At 54.0% G+C, this 17,796-nt stretch overlaps 2 protein-coding genes across 2 annotated transcripts; both read right to left on the bottom strand.

Annotated features, from left to right (window-relative positions):
* Window positions 1-746: 746 nt before the first annotated feature.
* On the bottom strand, window positions 747-3,439 carry LOC104582089. Its single transcript, XM_010231418.1, has 2 exons — window positions 2,834-3,439; window positions 747-2,360 (listed from the first exon to the last, which is right to left on the bottom strand). Exons 1-2 carry the CDS (start codon window positions 3,437-3,439, stop codon window positions 747-749), a joined length of 2,220 nt encoding a protein of 739 aa, XP_010229720.1.
* Window positions 3,440-10,591: 7,152 nt separating this feature from the next.
* LOC100841405 (protein ECERIFERUM 3) lies at window positions 10,592-15,688 on the bottom strand. The gene is made up of 8 exons (XM_003563286.4): window positions 15,408-15,688; window positions 15,063-15,295; window positions 13,811-14,052; window positions 13,474-13,693; window positions 11,748-12,234; window positions 11,423-11,629; window positions 11,217-11,327; window positions 10,592-11,116 (listed from the first exon to the last, which is right to left on the bottom strand). Exons 1-8 carry the CDS (start codon window positions 15,456-15,458, stop codon window positions 10,787-10,789), a joined length of 1,881 nt encoding a protein of 626 aa, XP_003563334.1. The 5' UTR covers window positions 15,459-15,688; the 3' UTR covers window positions 10,592-10,786.
* Window positions 15,689-17,796: the final 2,108 nt, after the last annotated feature.

Below are 17,796 nucleotides of genomic sequence, written 5' to 3'. Positions count from 1 at the left end.
CTATCGGCGCACCATAGCCGGTTGAGCGAGAGGAGCCAGGCAAAGAATTTGGTCTTCGGTGGTGCCCAAGAGCGCGAGAGCACAAGCTGGATTGGCGCGCTGATCCTGCCGATGAAGTGGAGCTGGTAGGCGGATTTCACAGAGTAAAGACCGTTGGCGGTGAGGATCCAGTGAATAGAGTCCGAGGTGTGAGGCTGGAGGGGGGGGGGGGCGCGGGCGATCAGCGACCAGGCCCGGATGAACTCCAGCAGGGCCATCGGTGCCGTGACCGGCTGCAAGTCAATGATCCACTGGTGGCCTTGGAGTGCCTGTGCCACCGTGCGTTGCTTGCGGCGCGAGAGAGCAGGAAAACGTCACGGAGAGGAGCGGCACCGATCCAGGTAGAGTCCCAGAAGATGGCGGTCTGCCCGTCGCCGATGGATATCCGCGTAGCAGCGGCAAAGAGCGTGCGGTCATGGGCGTCGCAGGGGTTTTCCATGCCGTGCCAGGGCCTGTCAGGCGCCGTCCACTCGAACCGGCAGCGGCGAGAGGACGCCAGTGTCGGTGGCCCGCATAAGGATTCTCTGCAAAGGGTTGATGGCGAGGATGAAGAGGAGGGGGGACAGCGGGTCCCCTTGCCAGAGACCGCGACGATGCGCGATGCGGTTGCCAACTGTACCGTTGAGGATGACCGAGGAGGAAGCCGAGAAAAGCAACATGGCGATTCAGTCCCGCCACCGCGCCAGAAAGGCCATGCGCTGCAGCAGTTAGAGAATGTATTCCCAGGACACAGAATCAAAAGCCTTCGCGAAGTCAATTTTGTCGTGGATGCACCCCTTGGTGAGGAAGGCACTCTGGGCATGAGAAATCAGGTCTTCCATGAAAGGAGAGAGGCGATGGGCAAGGACTTTGGCGAAAAGCTTGGCGAAGGAGTGGATTAGGCTGATCGGCCGAAGGTCGTTGACGGACATGACTTGATCCTTTTGGGGGATCAGACAGAGGTGCGTGGCGTTGAGGGCGGCCAGGTTGCCCTCGGCAAGCCCATAAAGATGGTCGAAGGCGGCCAGGACGTCCAGCTTGATCAAATCCCAGCATCGTCGGTAGAACATGCCAGTGAAGCCGTGCGGACCCGGAGCTTTTTCGGTCGAGGAATCCTTGATCGCCTCCCAGATCTCATCGAGAGAGAAGGGGTTGTCGATGCCAACCGCCGGGAAGCGAGGGAGCTGCAGCTCACCCCAAGCGAGGGTGCGTGAGCCTGCGGCCGTCGTGCCTAGCAAGCCCATGAAGTGCCGGAGGAGCGCGGCCTCTTTGTCTTCATGGGCAACGTGGATGCCGGAGTCGGTGGTGACTTGGTGGAGAAAATTCTTCCATCGCCGGGCGTTGATCTTGACGTGGAAGAAGCGAGTGTTGGCGTCGCCGTCTTTAAGCCAAACTTGCCGGGAGGCCTGGCGACGGCGGGCGCGCTCCACAGCCGCGAGGCCCAAAACCCTAGCTTTGAGAGCCCGATGGAGTTGGAGCTCCAGGCGGGTGAGAGGGCGACAGTCTTGAGCTTCGTTGAGGCGAAGGATGATCTCCGACGCGAGATGGAACTGAGATCGGACATCGCTGAAGAGCCCCTTGTTCCAACCACACAGCGCGCGGGCCGTTCGTCGGAGAAGAAGGCGCAGGCGGGTCAGCGGATTCGGAGAGGCGATCTGATCTCCCCAGGCCGCGGCGACGGTTTCGTAGAAACCGGGGTACCTGGGCCAGAAGTTTTCAAACCGAAAGCGGCCTTTGCGCGGCGGGCTGCTGAAACTTGCGACGAGAAGGTGGCAGGGGTCGGAGTGAGACGTCGAGAGGGCCTGGACCGAGTAGGGTGCGAAGAGGCCATCCCAGGCGGCGTTGCAGAAGATGCGGTCGAGCTTCACGAGCGTAGGGTTTTCCCTTTCGTCACTCCAGGAGAAGCGGCGATTGGAGCAGCGCATCTCAAAGAGCTCCGCGTGGTCGATGGCCGCCCTGAATTGACCCATCAAGAGGCGGCAGAGATTGAGGTTGTTTTTGTCGCAAGCTTCGTAGATGAGGTTGAAATCTCCAACTATGATCCAGGGTTTGTCGTGAGGCGGCGCGAGGTCCTTCGTCTCCTGGAGGAAGGCCGGTTTGAGGGTGTCATCAGCGGGACCGTAGACCGTGGAGAGGACGAAGGCCAGCCCTGACAGCAGCAGGGTGACGGTGGCCGTAATCGAGAACCGGCGGAGGACCGGGGCAGAGAGGGAGACGATGTCGGGGTTCCAGAAGATGGCCACGCCGTTGCGTGAGCCGTCAGCCGGCAGATGGAGCCACGACGAGCAAGCACTACCAGCAGTGTCACGGACGATCGCCTGGTCGATGGTCGCAACCTTGGTCTCTTGGAGGTAAAGGATGGAAGCCTTTGCCGCAACAGCAAGCTCGCAGACGGCATGGCGGCGAGCAGGGTTGTTGAGGCCGCGAACGTTCCAGCACAATATTGGACAAATAGTGTCACTCGTCGGGAAACAAACGCAAACTCAAAGAAGACGACGACGAAGAGCAGAACAGAAATAACAAAACACCAACCAAGCGTACAAGAGGATGAGATGATCCCTGCCTAGAAGCCCCAAGATGATCATCACATGACACAGCCGCCATCCTAAACTAAGACCTAGCATACACCGGCAGGGGGCCGGTTGTCGACGCAGCATACTAAGAAGACTACACATTGGGTAACTAGTGCGCCGAGGCGGCAGCGCTGGGGGCGGCGGCCTGAGCCGCAGCACGGTGGATGGCGTCGCGATCAATCTTCGTCAGGATCGAGAGCCCGTCGATGTCTGTCTCTGAGAGCAGCTCCTGGAAGCCGCACTAGGGCGGAGGCAGCCACGTCCACGCGTTTCTCATCCGCATCGATGATCGCCAGCTCCTTGGCGAGACGGATGGTGGCGCGCTGGGCGACCGGCGTAGAAGACTGCATCGCGGCCTGGCAAGCATTGCATCGTGGGGTGAGCGTCGGCTTGTCCTTGCTGGGATGGGCGCGAGGTGGCGGTGGCGGCGGAGTGGCGCCAAGGACGGATGAAGGAGGGGCGGCGAAGAGGGCGTCGAGCTTGCTGCTGTCGTCCTCTGGTCCGGCGTCACTGGCCGGCTCGAGCGCGGAAGCGTCGTCGCGGGGCGGCGTGGAGAAGCCGAGCGGGGAGGGGGCTCCAGTGACCCTGCCGCCGGGCAGTGACGGAAGCGAGCACGTTGATGCCGGCGGGAAGGACAGTGGCGAGGACAGTGCCGCCGCGCAGAAGGCCTCCATCTCCACAGCCACCGGGTCGAAGTTGGAGGGCCAGCCCGTGTGCTCGAGGCGCTCCGTGGCCATGAGCTCGGCAAGCGGGTCGTCACCTGAAGACGAAGTGGGGCTGGTCGGCAAAGAAGACTGGGCCGGCGCCGTCGGGGGAGCGATGAGGGCCGAGGCGAGGCGCTGCGGCATAGGGCCGTGAAGAGGTAGAGGCGGTGGGGGCGGTAGCGCTTCGCGGCCAGGCGCCGAGGCGGTGGCGACGGGGGAGGCAGAGGCCCCGCGGTGCCTGCTGGCCGGCGTACGACTGCGGTGACGCGAGCCCGCCAGGCCCACACGTGGGTTGGCCGGCGCACGGACGGGCGCGTCGCGACGCAGCACCGAGTCGCGTTAGGAGCGCGGATGGCGATCGCGGCCGTCGTCGTCGTTATCGCGGTGGGGAGCCGGCGGAGGAGCGCAGGTGTCGACGGGGCGACGGTGGGAGCTGGAGCGGGTCGCCTCCCCATCCCGCACGTTGAAGTACCACGTGTAGGGCTGAATCGAGGGGAGCGGAGCCGCTTCCTCCGAGCTGGACGAGGGAAGGCCGCTCTGCCTGCTGGAAGGCGAGCGTGTTGTTCACAGGTCCCTCAAACTCACGTCGCTCAGCGGTGACACACACGCACACGAGGTGTTCGATGAAATACCCAACAGAAGCAGAGCAAGAAAACAGAGAAAAACTCAGGTTTGTTCCGGGCAACGAACGCCCTTCATTTTTTTTGTGTTTATGCAACGAATGCTGGGTGTAGCTTCCTGCAACAAATGCAGCAGCTAGCTTATTACATGGGCAGGGACATACTCTGCTCCACACACGACTCTACAGTCATCAGGCCACTGTTGCCATCATCTAGACAGCAACACGATGGTTGCAACTACTCTGCAACTTCACCAGTTGCACAAGTACACAGCAGTGCAATGACTTGACCAAGACTACAAGTTTCTGCCCATACCTCAACATATGATGGCATGGTGACAAATAAACAATTTACACATTGACATGATTAACTTCTAACATTCACCCCCTTAATCTTGGCAAGCTTCAGGCACACTCACCATGCCAATTCTGTTTCTCAGCTCATGGAACTTCAAACGACCAAGGGACTTGGTTAGAATGTCAGCAAGTTGATCTCTAGTCGCAATGTATTCCACCTCAATTCTTCCATCTTCCACACATTCTCTAATGAAGTGAAAACGTGTGTCTATATGTTTACTTCGGTCATGGTGAACTGGGTTCTTACTCAGTGATATAGCTGATTTATTATCAACCAACAATTGCACCTTCACAGGCTCCTTTCCTGTCATCTCTGCAAGTAGACGGCTCAGCCAAACACCTTGGCAAGCAGCGGTTGCCGCTGCAATATATTCTGCTTCACAAGATGAAAGAGCAACAACTTTTTTGCTTCTGTGATAACCAGGAAATTGGACATCCACCAAGGAAGTACATCACACCTGTAGTGCTCTTGCGATCATCAGTGTCACCGGCATGATCACTGTCACTATAGCCCAGCAAGCTCAGTTCCTCGCAGCTCTTGCGCACATAGCTACAACCAATGTTAAGAGTACCACGAATGTACCTTAAAATCTGCTTCACTGCTGCTAAGTGCTGGGTTGTTGGACACTCCATATAGCGGCTGACAATGCCCACTGAATATGTGAGGTCCGGTCTGGTATTTACCAAGTATCGAAGGCTGCCCACAACACTTCTGTAGTATGTTGCATCGACCTTCTCACCTTCTCCACTCTTGCTTAGCTTTAGCCTTTGCTCCATGGGAACTTGACAAGCATTGCTCCGCAGCATACCAGTTTTCTCTAGTATTTTTGATGCATATGATGTCTGGCTCAATTTGATGCCTTCTTTTGATTGCTTCACTTCTATTCCCAAATAGTAAGACAACAATCCTAGGTCACTCATGCTAAACAAATCAAGCATTTGTTTCTTGAATTTTTTCACTTCATCAATATTTGAGCCGGTGACCACCAGATCATCAACATATACTCCAACTAGTAGCCGAGCACCTCCGGAGCTTCTCACATAGACAGCATGTTCAGCTGGACTTCGGATAAATCCTAATGAAATCAGGCTTCTGTCTAGCTTAATGTTCCATGCTCTAGGTGCTTGCCTCAGCCCATACAAGGCTTTTCTTAGCTTGAATACTTTCTCTTCACTTCCTTTCTGCTCAAAGCCTAGAGTCTGCACCACATAGACTTCCTCCTCTAACTCCCCATTTAGGAAAGCAGATTTCACATCTAAATGATGTATCTCCCATCCTTCTTGAGCTGCAACTGCAATGAGTAGCCTTACTATTTCCAGCCTTGCTACCGGTGCGAACACCTCATCAAAATCAATTCCCTGTCGTTGCACATACCCTTTAGCCACCAGACGTGCCTTGTGGCGAATGGTATTTCCTGCGGCATCTTTCTTGAGTTTAAAAACCCACTTCAGGCCAATAGGACGAACACCAGCCGGAAGTGTGGTCAATTCCCAAGTTTCATTTTCTTCATTTGATTTTAATTCATCTTCCATTGCAACCTTCCATGCTTCATGCTTTAAGGCTTCGGCATGATGTGTTGGTTCATCTTCTCCGAGCATACACAATTCTAGCTGTCGGACATGATCCATGTCAATAGGAGTCCAGCTTGGAGATGTCTCATCATACAATTCATCAAGAGAACGCATTCTCAATGCACTTTGTGGAGTTTCAAATTCAGCAGCTTCAGACATTTTTGCCACACTACTTTGATTTGTGGCTATACTTCCAGCACTAGCCACCACAGCTGAATTTTCTGGAGTTCCCATACCCCCCGAATCTGGTGTCTGAGCTGCATGTTCTTCAATTTGAATTTGTACTGGATCAGCAGAGGTGGAATTGTCTACTTCTGGTTCAGTGTGAACCGCAAAGTATTCTTCAATATCACCATGCCTGGGCAAGCCAGCAGCGTTCCAGTCCCATCTTCTTCCTTCTTCAAACACTACATCACGTGAGACACAAATTCTCTTTGATGCCGGATCATACAATCTGTATGCTTTTGTGCCCTGCTCATAGCCAATAAACACTGTGGGTATACTCCTATCAGCAAGCTTCCCACCTGACGGTCCAGTTACCTTCACATGAGCCGTACATCCAAATGTATGCAAGTGCTCAACACTTGGTTTCCGATCACGCCAAGCTTCATACGGTGTCTTTCCAATGACACTTTTGGTGGGCGACCTGTTCAACAAATAAACAGCCGTCATCACTGCTTCTCCCCAAAACACCCCTGGCATTCCCTGACTCTTTAGCAGACTTCGAGCCATTGCCACAATTGTTTGATTTCTTCGCTCAACCACTCCGTTTTGTTGAGATGTGTATGGTGCAGTGAGTTGCCTTGCGATGCCTCTTTCTTCGCAAAAGACATTGAATTCATTCGAGGTGAACTCACCCCCTCGATCAGTACGCAACATTTTCAGTTTGCTGCCTACTTGCAATTCTGCTGAAGCTTTGATCTTCTTGAATGCACTAAAAGCTTGATCTTTTGACTTTATCAAGACCAGCCACATATACCGGCTAAAGTCATCAACCATCAGCAGAAAATACCTGTTTCCAGCAGGTATACAAGGTGTTATTGGACCACATAGGTCTGCATGGACAAGAGACAATTTTTCAGTTACTCTATAGGATGCTTGTTTGGGGAAGGATGCACGTCGCTGCTTGCCGATTAAGCAGCCATCACACACTTGTCCAACGTGATTAACAAGTGCCAATCCTTTCACCATGTCATGTTGAGCTAGAGACTTGAGTGCTTCAAAGTTCAAATGCCCAAACCGGGCATGCCATAACCAGGCCCTTTCTGCAACTGATGCAAGCAGACACACAGGAGTGCTCATCTTCAGATTTATGGTGTACAATCTATTCCTCCCTCTTGGTACTTTCATTAACAGAAGTCGATCTCTATCAAAGATCCTAAGGAAACCTTCTTCCAGAACCACTTTACAGCCATGCTCCTCCATCTGTCCAAGGCTAATGATGTTGCTACGCAGCTTGGGGATGTAGTATACATCAGTCAGGCCTCGGTGACCACCATTACGTGCAAGGATGAGCACTGTACCTCTTCCGGCAATTTCCACAACTGACCCATCTCCAAACCTGACAGCCCCAACAATGGTTTTGTCAAGTTCAGTGAACTTCTCAATCGACCCTGTCATATGATTGCTTGCACCTGTATCAAGGTACCACTTATCTGATTCTTCTCCTGCATTATCTCCTAATTTTGGCTTCACTTTCTCCTCATTCAGAAACACTCTCTCCTCTTCTTCATTACCTTGCACTACAACGAATGTACTAGCAAGTAACAAAGCAGGATCCTCATCATGCACCTCAGCTCCTAATGCCTTTTCTTTCTTTGGATTAGGACATTCTTTTGAGAAATGGCCTTTTTCACCACAATTATAACACTTAAATTTTCTTTTCTTTTTCTCACCTTTTGCAGCTTGTGGAGGCTTCTCTGCAGCCTTGCCGCGGTTGGCACCGCGACTGCTACCTCCATCACTTCTTCCGCTGTTGCTCGAGGTTTCAGCACTGCCACTCGACTTCCTCGACGACCACGACTCCCACTGCTTCTTGGACAGCATCAGATGCTGCCCGTCGACGGGATTGCCGAAGCGCATACGCACACGCTCCTCATGCGCCTTGAACCGGCCGAACAGGTCCTCAACAGTGAGCGTCTTCAAGTCGACCACTGCTCCAGCGAGGTTACCAAGTGCATAAACCTCGCAGGCGCAGCTTGGAGAATTTTCTGGACCACCGTCAGCTCCTTGACATCGTCACCGAGCGCACGGATGGACGACACCATCCTGTTCAGCCTCGTCGCGAACGCGTCCACCGCCTCTGTGTCCTCCATCTCCAAAGTTTCAAACGCCTTCCGCAAGGTCTGCAGGTTCGTCTCGCGGACGCGGTCGTGGCCGACGTTCATGACCTTGATTGCCTCCCACGCCTGCTTCGCCGTGTCCTTGCCGGCGAGGGATGGCAGGACGTCTTCCGGCACCCCCTGATAGATGGCGAGGAGGGCGTCGCGGTCCATCACATGGTCGACGTCCTCGGAGCTCGTCGCCGCCCAAACTCCGGCCGACTGCATACCTACACGCATCTGCATCGCCCAGAGTGTATAGTTGCTGCGTGTGAGCTGCGGGTAGTTGATGGACGCCCGGGACCTCATCGGCAGCGCCGCTGGCACCGGAACAACCATCCCTGGCTTCTCTTCCACATCAACCTTCTTCCCTTTCACCGCCGCCAACTCCGCCTTGGTCGCCTCCGCCTCCAGCCGCGTTACCTTTAACTCGGCCAGCGCATCCTCCAGCGCTTTCTTCAGCTCCTCCGGCGTCGTGGACATCGTCGCCGACCGCCGAGCCTAGCTCTGATACCAAATGTTGTTCACAGGTCCCTCAAACTCACGTCGCTCAGCGGTGACAAACACGCACACGAGGTGTTCGATGAAATACCCAAGAGAAGCAGAGCAAGAAAACAGAGAAAGACTCAGGTTTGTTCCAGACAACGAACGTCCTTCATTTTTTTTGTGTTTATGCAACAAATGCTGGGTGTAGCTTCCTGCAACAAATGCAGCAGCTAGCTTATTACATGGGCAGGGACATACTCTGCTCCACACACGACTCTACAGTCATCAGGCCACTGTTGCCATCACCTAGACAGCAACACGATGGTTGCAACTATTCTGCAACTTCACCAGTTGCACAAGTACACAGCAGTGCAATGACTTGACCAAGACTACAAGTCTCTGCCCATACCTCAACATATGATGGCATGGTGACAAATAAAAATTTACGCATTGACATGATTAACTTCTAACAGAGCGCGCCTCGCGCACCGTCCCAGTCCTCCACGAGGTCGATGTGGATCAGGGCGCTGAACTGAACGCGCTCAGGTGGCGGAGCGACTTCGCGGCACGGAGGGGAGTAGCCGTTCATCTCTTCCACGCGCCCCGCGCCCTTGGGGAACACCGTGAAGCTGTAGTCGCTGGGGATGCGGTCGAGGCTCCAGCACCACACCCAGCAGCTGAAGACGTCGGTAGCCTCCTGTGCAAAAGTACGGCTATCAAGCCGATCAACGATGACATCCTTACCGAGCACCTCCTCAGCACCCTCGATCGACCAGAGGTGAAGAGGCATCTTCTCGATGCACAGCCGGACGTGCAGGTTGTACTTCTGGATGATGCCGTGGGTGGCCTCGCTCAAGGCAGCAGCAGGAAGGAGGCACCGTCGACGGTGATGCGGCCGAGGTGATGGCGCGGTCGCGGTTCGCCGGGGCGTCGAAGTGGACGTAGAAGGCCTCCGGGAAGTGGCGGGTGACGCGGAGATGCGCAGCTTAGCTTCAAGGGCCTTGCCGATGGAGATGGGTGAGGCCGCGTGGCGCGGGTCCTGAGCGTGAAGATCTGGCGCTCGATGGCGCGCGAGGCCATCACAACCGAGTGTTTGAAGCCCGGGCGGCGTGGTGCCGGCAGAGGAATGGCGCGGCTGATCATGGCGGCGGAGGGTGGTGGAGCGGGGAAGCGCAGGCGTTGGTGGATCGGTGGGCGACGCGGCGAAGTTGCGGGTGCGGGCCGAGACGTCGGACAGCGGGAGGACTCGTGGCCCCAAGCCCAGCAGTTGATGCAGCGAGGCGGGTCACGGCAAGCAGAGCGGCGGCGGTCCTTGCTGAGGCAACGGAAGCAGCGTCCCCGAAAGCGCCTTAAAAAGGCCTCGCGTTCAGGGCTTGGGCGAGGGGAGCGCGGCCCGGAGAGGGGCGGCGAGAGCTGCCGGGGCATGGGCCGCTGCCGGTCCGAGAGGGGGGAGGAGCCCCGCAAACGTTCGCGCCTCGGAGACACCAAAATCCAAGGATTTCAAGGGGAAATCGTCTCGGAGTTGGGGGAGGGCAGGGAGCCGACCACCACGGATTTCAGGCGAGAGCGTGCGGTCCGAGCAGGGGAGTGCCGGGTCAGCGCTGATCGCGCGGGGGCGCGGAGAGGACCGTGGAGACGGCGAGCGACCAGAGGACCGAGCAGCAGTCGAGTCCGGGGAGAACATCGGACCGGTAGATCTGACGTAGTTCTTCAGGGACAGGGCAGAGCACGGCGGAGCGGGCGAAGAACCGGAGGGTCGGGAGGAGCCCGAGGAAGAGCCGGAGCAGGAGGCCATGGGGGAGGGGGCGCCGGGACCGGAGTGGACCCCGGCAAGGAGAGGTGGCCGCCTCGGCCGGAGTGGCCAGAGGCGCTGGGCGGGGGCTCCTACTTGCTCAGCTCTCGCTCGCTTCGTCCGAGACCTTCCCGGAAACAACTGACCCCTAGTTTGTACGCGGACACTCTCTTTATATCATTTTTTGCCCGCTATTAATCCGTACAACTACTATTAGCACTACTACGTTACTATTAGTACATGACACGTTACCATTGGTCCATTGCCATCAATCAAGACGCACACTTGATCAATCCAGCTTAACAGTCGACCGAACAAACGAGCCGCCGGTGCCAATGAGCCAGTCAGGGCGGCGAGAGGCCGTGCTTGAGCGCGGCGTGCCAGACCTGGTCGATCCGGTCGACGTCAATGGCGCCGACCTCGTGGTGCTCCCATCCTTCCAGGCAGTGCACGACGCCGCCGGCGTGGCACGCGTGCACGACGCCGCGCTCCATGGTGTACTCGCAGGAGCCCAGCCCTTGGACGTCCTTGGGCAGCCGCATCGCCGCCAGCTTCCCGTAGCTGCAGTCCCGCCTGAACTCCATCACCGGCGGCACCACGAACTGGTGGAAGTGCGTCCCCGCCGCCGCCCACCTCTGCTCCCGCGGCGACAGCCACTTCCCCACCAGCCACGTCTAGCAAGACCAAAATTGAAAGGAATCGACTTTGATTGATGGACTGTGTTTTGAAGCAGATGTGATGTGGAGTGGAGTTTCAGTTGTTGTGTTTGTTTACCTTGCAGTTCTTGGCGGCCTGGTACTTGGTGACCTGCACGAGGAACGGCTGGAACTCCGCCGGGGCCTCCCGCTGGATCTTCAGGAACCGCTCCGACGACAGCGTCAGCATCTGGGGAACACAAACAACAATAACACATAATGAATCTACTTGTGCTGATCGATCACTGTTGGCTAGAGAATTCTGAATTTGTTGGGACTAGGTACCAGGACTCGGATCTTCTTCCTGCAGAGGTAGAGCGCGATGGCCCGGCCGAGCTTGGAGGTGGCGCCGGTCAGGAACACCTCCTTGACATTGCTCGGGATCTCGTTCAGGATCACGGCCGCCGTCAGCGTGTTGCCGTGCACCACCCTCACCTTTAAGTCCGGGTGCTTCGCCACGAACAACGTCCCACCCCCATTCAGCGCCTCATTCTGCACAAAAAAGATATAGAATTTTAGATAGCACAGGAAAATGCTGAATTTGTTTGAAATTTGCAAACACCAGGGGGAAAATTCCCATTGAATTCCACGGCATTGCTCGACGGATCACCTTGTTGAGGGCGGCGAGGCTGAGCACTTTGACACCCATCTTATCAGCCCGGAGTATGGCGAGCTCGATCTGCCGGTTGATGCCCTTCTTCATGGGCGGGATGAAATACTGGAAGCTGTACCTCGGGATCGTCCATGTCTGGTGAAGGCGTCCCCGGAGGAAGTAGAAGCTGACGGTGAACGTCTTGGAGCAGAGCACCTGGAGCAGCATGATGCCGAGCGCGATGGGCCAGAGCGGCAGCAGCACGAGGTGCGGCGACCACGGCAGCGAGCTGCAGGACCGGAACGCGAACGGCACGTGCATGGAGGACACCACGTCCACCACGTGCGCCAGGAAGACGAAGTCCGGGACCCGGTCGTTCTTGCCGCTGTCGATCTCTTTTTGGAGCGTGAAGGAGCTTCGGTGCAGGGTGCCGCCGAGCAGGTCGTAGAGCGGCATGAACAGGCAGTAGTTGCAGTCCTTCTCCTTGTGGTGCAGGCTCAGGTACCTGCGTGCACAATCAGGTTGTTTGCTTTATTTGTTTGTTTGTTTGTTTGTTTGATGATAATGCAGCATGAGTTTTGTCATTTGTTTGTTTGTCTGTCTATGTTCATCAATCATCACATCTCTTCTGTTCTGAGTATTTGTTTGTTGAATTTTGGCCATCTGGATCAGTGGTCGCCGGGGGGAGGCATTGATAGGAGATGGTAATAGCATAGGTTAGGCTTAAGTCTCTACAGGTCACAAACTCAGAACAGAAGAGATGTGATGCACATTAACCAGCTCTGTCTGCTAATTAACCTGACAAGACTGGGGCAGCAAAGTACCACAGTCCACTAATGGAGGCCGGGAGACAGCGAATTAAAACCTACTACTAGTAGGAATCAACCAATTAATCCCATCCTAAAATTAAGTCAAGTCTAGTACCACTCCATCTACATCCAGTACAAGCTAGCTACTGTTATGAACAGAAAACATACTAGTACACCACTAGCGCATTTACGCGTTAGTGGTTGCCTTGCCTGCTTCGTTCCGGCCGGCCGTGTGACACACGGGCAAACTGCGGCACCTTTCGGGGGGTTGTTGGGCGGGGGCTTCCATTTACGCCCATACACATCCATAATACAACTCCTACTGTTTTCACGAGACATGATCAGACATTATGTCGCAGCCACTACACATGGCCAGTCACCGTCTCCAACGGTACGTACAAAGTACTTTGGGACATGACATGCGTATATACATATGGCCGGACATTTTTGACCGACTTGTGAACAGTAGTAGTACAATGCTTCAAGTGGGTCATCAATAGTCCACATTGGAAAGCAATTGCCTCTGGCTCCAATTAGCTGCCGGGTTTAATTCGACTAATACAACAGCCAACCGGTTGCGGCATATGGAGTTACCCAAAAGATAAGATTTTTTTTCTCCCTTTGATAGGAGGTGGAAAGGAGTACAATCATATAATCCTCCGTCCAACAAAAAATGTCTCGAATTTGTCAAAATTTAAATATATCTAGACAAAACTCAGTGTATAGATGCATTCAAATTTAATCAAAGTTGAGACATTCTTTGTTAGATGGAGGGAATATAAAGGTATGGTAATATCCACCCATTGGAACCTAAATAATTTTTGTTGTTCAGTACAAATTTAAACTAAAACAACGACAAAAATTTAGGATCCGAGTGGTGGAAAAAAACAGAACATTTATTTGGTCCATGAATAAAAAAGGAAGGACTGACGCACGTTGGGGTGTAGATGAGGTATCTGAGGGGTGGGAACGCCTGGAACGCCCTGTGCGAGATGACCTCCACGTTGCTGTACCCCATGCACCGGAGGTAGTCGAAGAGGAAGACGTAGCCGTAGACCAGGCTCAGGGACCCGGACCCTGCCAGGAACGCGCCTGCCAGCGGGACCCCCATCGCCAGCGTCAGGAGCAGGCTCTCCAATGGCGTCCCGTACGCAGCTGCATTACGTCGCAGATACCGTACAGACAGACGAAGCCAAGTCAAGAAGACCCTCGTAAAATGTTATTATTGCAACAAGACCCCTGGAATGGTGCGGAGCGTGAAATGTAATATACCTGTGAGGGGCTGGGTGACTGGGGAGGAGTGGTGCTTGGAGTGGTAGCGGCTGAAGAGCGGGTCCCGGTGGAGGGCCATATGGGCCCAACGGAAGAAGGGCTCTGAGAGGGCCACGTGAAGCAGCAGGGCCACGGCCCAGCCCCGCGGGTCCCAAGCCCGGATCAGCCCGCCGGCGGAGGAGAACGGGCTGCTGTTCATCACCATGGCCCCGATCAGGGTCTGCATCATCACCATGTTATCCCTGCACCACCGCAAAGTCACAAACCAATGGAAATTAACTAATTAAGTGTGGTTCTTTCTCGTGTTAAGCTGAACAACACAAAATGGGGAAAAAATGGCATGGAAAAGAGAGGTCCCTTTTGCATCCACGCATAATAACAAAAAAAAAGTTGAGAGAAAAAGAGAAGCATAAAGAAGGGTGCATGTGAAGCGTGGTGTATAGTCCAGCAGCTCCAATATCATGGGAAAGGAAAGCAGCAGCCCGTGCTTGTCTGTCTGCCGACCTGAGCATGGGAACCGTGAGAGAGGATGCAGCAATGTCTCTGGCCATGCATCATGCATTTAAGCTTTGCTTGCTGACTCACGTAAGAGTGTGCTAGCCGCGTGCCCGCGTGCTTTGGGCGATCGGCCAACGAACACCCGAATCCGGATGGTGATTTACTGCACATTTACTACTGCTAGCAATTGAAGTAACCAAGTGCGTCGCGGGGCCGATCGAGGCTGCAGCTCGCCTCGAAGAACGCAATGAGATGGTCACCGGTCAGTGGTCACTACACAAGACTGAGCAGAACTTGGCCTGAAGGAACAATACACCGCTGAGCTGACACTGCGGCACTGCTACTACGTGGTGGAGCGCAGGTGCACTACAGCCTGACCGAAAGAAAAATATCCCTCCGCTCCGACCTTCCCTCTTCCTCTCCATTAATTGCACACGAAACTAATCTTCGGTTTCTCTTCGTGTTCAAGCAGTGATCGATAAAATGAATCTAGCTAGCTAAAGCACGCCGGATAGAAAGGAAAAGAAAGAAATTTGCCTCAAAACGAACATCATAACCATGTCGATCGGAACTAGTGCTCTCTAGCCGTGGTGTCCCGCAGTTGCGTTTTATAGAGGTTTGCGTGGATATGAAGTTATGAACAGAGGAGACGGACGGCGATTGCTGCTAGCTACTCTCCTACGAGAGGCTAGTTGTTGCTTAAGTTTCCTGAGTGAAGTAACTGATGGCTGGATTGAATGTTACTACTACGTACCAGTGCCACTCGGCGTCGATCTGTTGGAAGTCGACGCCGTCGGGGACGACGCGGCGGCGGCGGGTGAGGAAGAGCATGTTGCCGTAGGAGAACCAGAGCTGGTACGTCAGAGACCGGAGCGCCAGCAGCAGCACCAAGTGAACGCACCAAGATTCCATCAACGACGACCACGAGCTTTCTTCATCCCTCCATGCCTGCACCGCCTTCGCCACCACCGGCCCGTACAGCAAATACTGCAACACGCACACAAAGGCAAACAGCAAGAATGAATGAGTATTCTTGATCTATCGAGGCCAAGAACATCATACATGTCGACTCAAACACGCTAATTAACGAGAAGCTTGCCTTGTAGGAGCCTAGGGCAGCCCATGGCCAGGAAGACAGGGGAGAGACCATGGCCGCGCGCAGCAGGAGATAGAGGGGAGAACTTTCTTTTTTGTGCTTGGGAGCGATATCTCTCCCTTCTGTTCTCTGCTTTGGCCGGCTCCTGCAGCCTGTTAGTCTCCCTACTTATAACAAAACACGGCTGGCCGGGGAGGGTTAGGAAGGAGCTAAAATGAGCAGAGGCCGGAGGAGGAGGAGAATTCAACGACAACCTTCCTTCCCGTTCTCCAAACGTAGGTGGTGGTTACTAGTTAGCCGGCCAAGCCCAACTGGGGTGCTGCATTTCGCGCTTTAATTGAAAATCCAAAAATGGCACAGGAAAAAGTAAACAGAGGCCGTGCCCATGCCCCACGGTCAGGTAGAGCTATGTGCATGCAGTACCGGGTCCATATCCTGTGACCTGTGACTCCCATCGATCTCTACCTTTTTTTTTTCATCCATGCAACTCTGCAAGTGTCTATGTACAAAAAAAAGTGCCTCCTGATCGACTTTCCATCAAAGAAAAAAGTGCCTGGCCGACCGACCTAACTTACATTACATTGTGAACCGAGCAACGGTGCATGTGGTACGTTTAATTCGAAAGAGGTACATGTACTAGTACTACTTCCTCCGATTCATATTACTTGTCAAAATATTACATGTATGCAGATGCTTTGTTAACATAGATTCATCCATATTTAAACAAATTTGAGACAAATAGCATGGGTCGGAAGAAGTACTGCAAAATTTGGTCGCTCTTGATGGACAAATTATCTCCCGTGGGCTACTGAACCAGCTCGCGTACTGATACAGTACAGAAGCAAGCGCGTCCTTTTTTTGTTTGCATCGTGGCCCGTCTGTTTAGATTCCACACGCACGGGCGATCGAGCACCCGTGCCGGCTGACACTGCCTGCCGGCCGGCCCTGAATGTTAGTTAGTGGTGCTACGTGCGTGAGTTGCTTCGGTCGGTCTTGATTTCTGCCCGCGCGAATTTCTTCTTTAAATTGTGCACTACGTAGTGGAGTAGTAGTATGCTATTGTGTTCTTGTAAATAAATAACTATAAATAATTAACCACCCACGAGGCCACGAGGAGAACAATCCTGGCGCTTAATTTGATGGTGTACTTAGTAAATGGATCGGATTGTGCATGGGAAAAAGGCGAAGAGTGTGTGCATGCATGGGCCAGATGGGAGTATGCATGCATTCTTCGAAAAATTACGTAGCCAATACGTATTAGTACTAGCCGCGAGAGGCATTCGACATACGTGTCGTTGCTTCCGGAAATGGGGAATTAAAGATGTGTTCACGGGAAGCACGCGTGCGCCAGGCCGGCCCTTACACTAAACGGGCACGTACTAATTAATAAACGAATAAAACAAAATGTCAGCCATAACTAAAGATCCTATAGTAAACCGTATATATAATGGTTGTGGACACATACATATATGCTTGCTAGACGGAGGCTGGCCCGTACGTGTTTGTCGATCAATTTGGACGGGCAGAGCCTGCAGAGCACCGGAACGAGCCCATTATTTCCATGCAAACGCCACATCATGTCGATCGGTATCGTACTGGCTATAAAAATGCTCGCGCGTGCCAAGTGCATTAACGTGCTACTTCACCACAGTCGGAAAAGGCCGGCACGCGCCGTATATCACGCCTTGTTGCCTTTCCTGGAGGCCCCATATATAACCTCTTCTCACACTTGCTCGATCTGAACTTTTCTATCGTCGTTCCTACGCCGCTCAGCACCCGGCCGGCCGGCCAGAAACGAAGCAAGGCACAACGTTGCCGGCCCATATTTTTGCAGTGATGCACGGTTAAACGAAGCAGCAAGCCAGCAATTAAAGTGGCATCTTCTATCCGCAGTGAATGAGTAACAATTGTCGTCAGAAATCTCATCTCAGATGGACGAAAAAGACAGGACAGTGTGTTTGCGTGTCAGTCGTCGACACTAGACAGCCGGCTCTGTACGCACTCGTGTACAGTACAAAGTCTCAGAGCTCTACCTTTATGCTTGGCATCTACCGCTACGTCACGTCGTCACGAAGGACTCCTATCAGTCTATCACGAGAAAGAGAGAGAGATACTCCAAATATCTTGGGACCGGGCCGGCCGGGCACCAGTGACTCAGTGCGTGCTGGATCGGTCGAAGAAAGGCAGGCTCGGGCATGCTGGCCTGTGGACTGGCGCCATTCCACGACTGAAGACTGTGCTACGCAGTACTGCCTCCTGCTCTATCTAGCACGGGCGTGCCCGGCGCATCGATCGATCGCACCCACTGCTGCTGCTGCTGGAGAAGATATACTGTGCTCTCAACATGGTAGCATCGGAATAAATTGAGTAGATTCACGAGATATGTGTCTAC

Source organism: Brachypodium distachyon, chromosome 1 (assembly GCF_000005505.3).
Source record: "Brachypodium distachyon strain Bd21 chromosome 1, Brachypodium_distachyon_v3.0, whole genome shotgun sequence".
Lineage (NCBI taxonomy): Eukaryota > Viridiplantae > Streptophyta > Magnoliopsida > Poales > Poaceae > Brachypodium > Brachypodium distachyon.
This window is presented reverse-complemented; position numbering and strand designations above follow the sequence as displayed.

Excerpts from the sequence above, each read along its gene's own strand:
- LOC104582089 (XM_010231418.1), bottom strand. The coding sequence starts at position 3,439 with ATGCCGCAGCGCCTCGCCTCGGCCCTCATCGCTCCCCCGACGGCGCCG. Across the intron at positions 2,361-2,833 it reads ACGTGGCTGCCTCCGCCCTA|ACCAAGGTTGCGACCATCGA; the intron begins GTGCGGCTTCCA and ends TACCTCCAAGAG.
- LOC100841405 (XM_003563286.4), bottom strand. The coding sequence starts at position 15,458 with ATGGTCTCTCCCCTGTCTTCCTGGCCATGGGCTGCCCTAGGCTCCTAC. Across the intron at positions 12,235-13,473 it reads TACCTCATCTACACCCCAAC|GTACCTGAGCCTGCACCACA; the intron begins GTGCGTCAGTCC and ends TTGTGCACGCAG. Across the intron at positions 11,328-11,422 it reads GGAAGAAGATCCGAGTCCTG|ATGCTGACGCTGTCGTCGGA; the intron begins GTACCTAGTCCC and ends TGTGTTCCCCAG.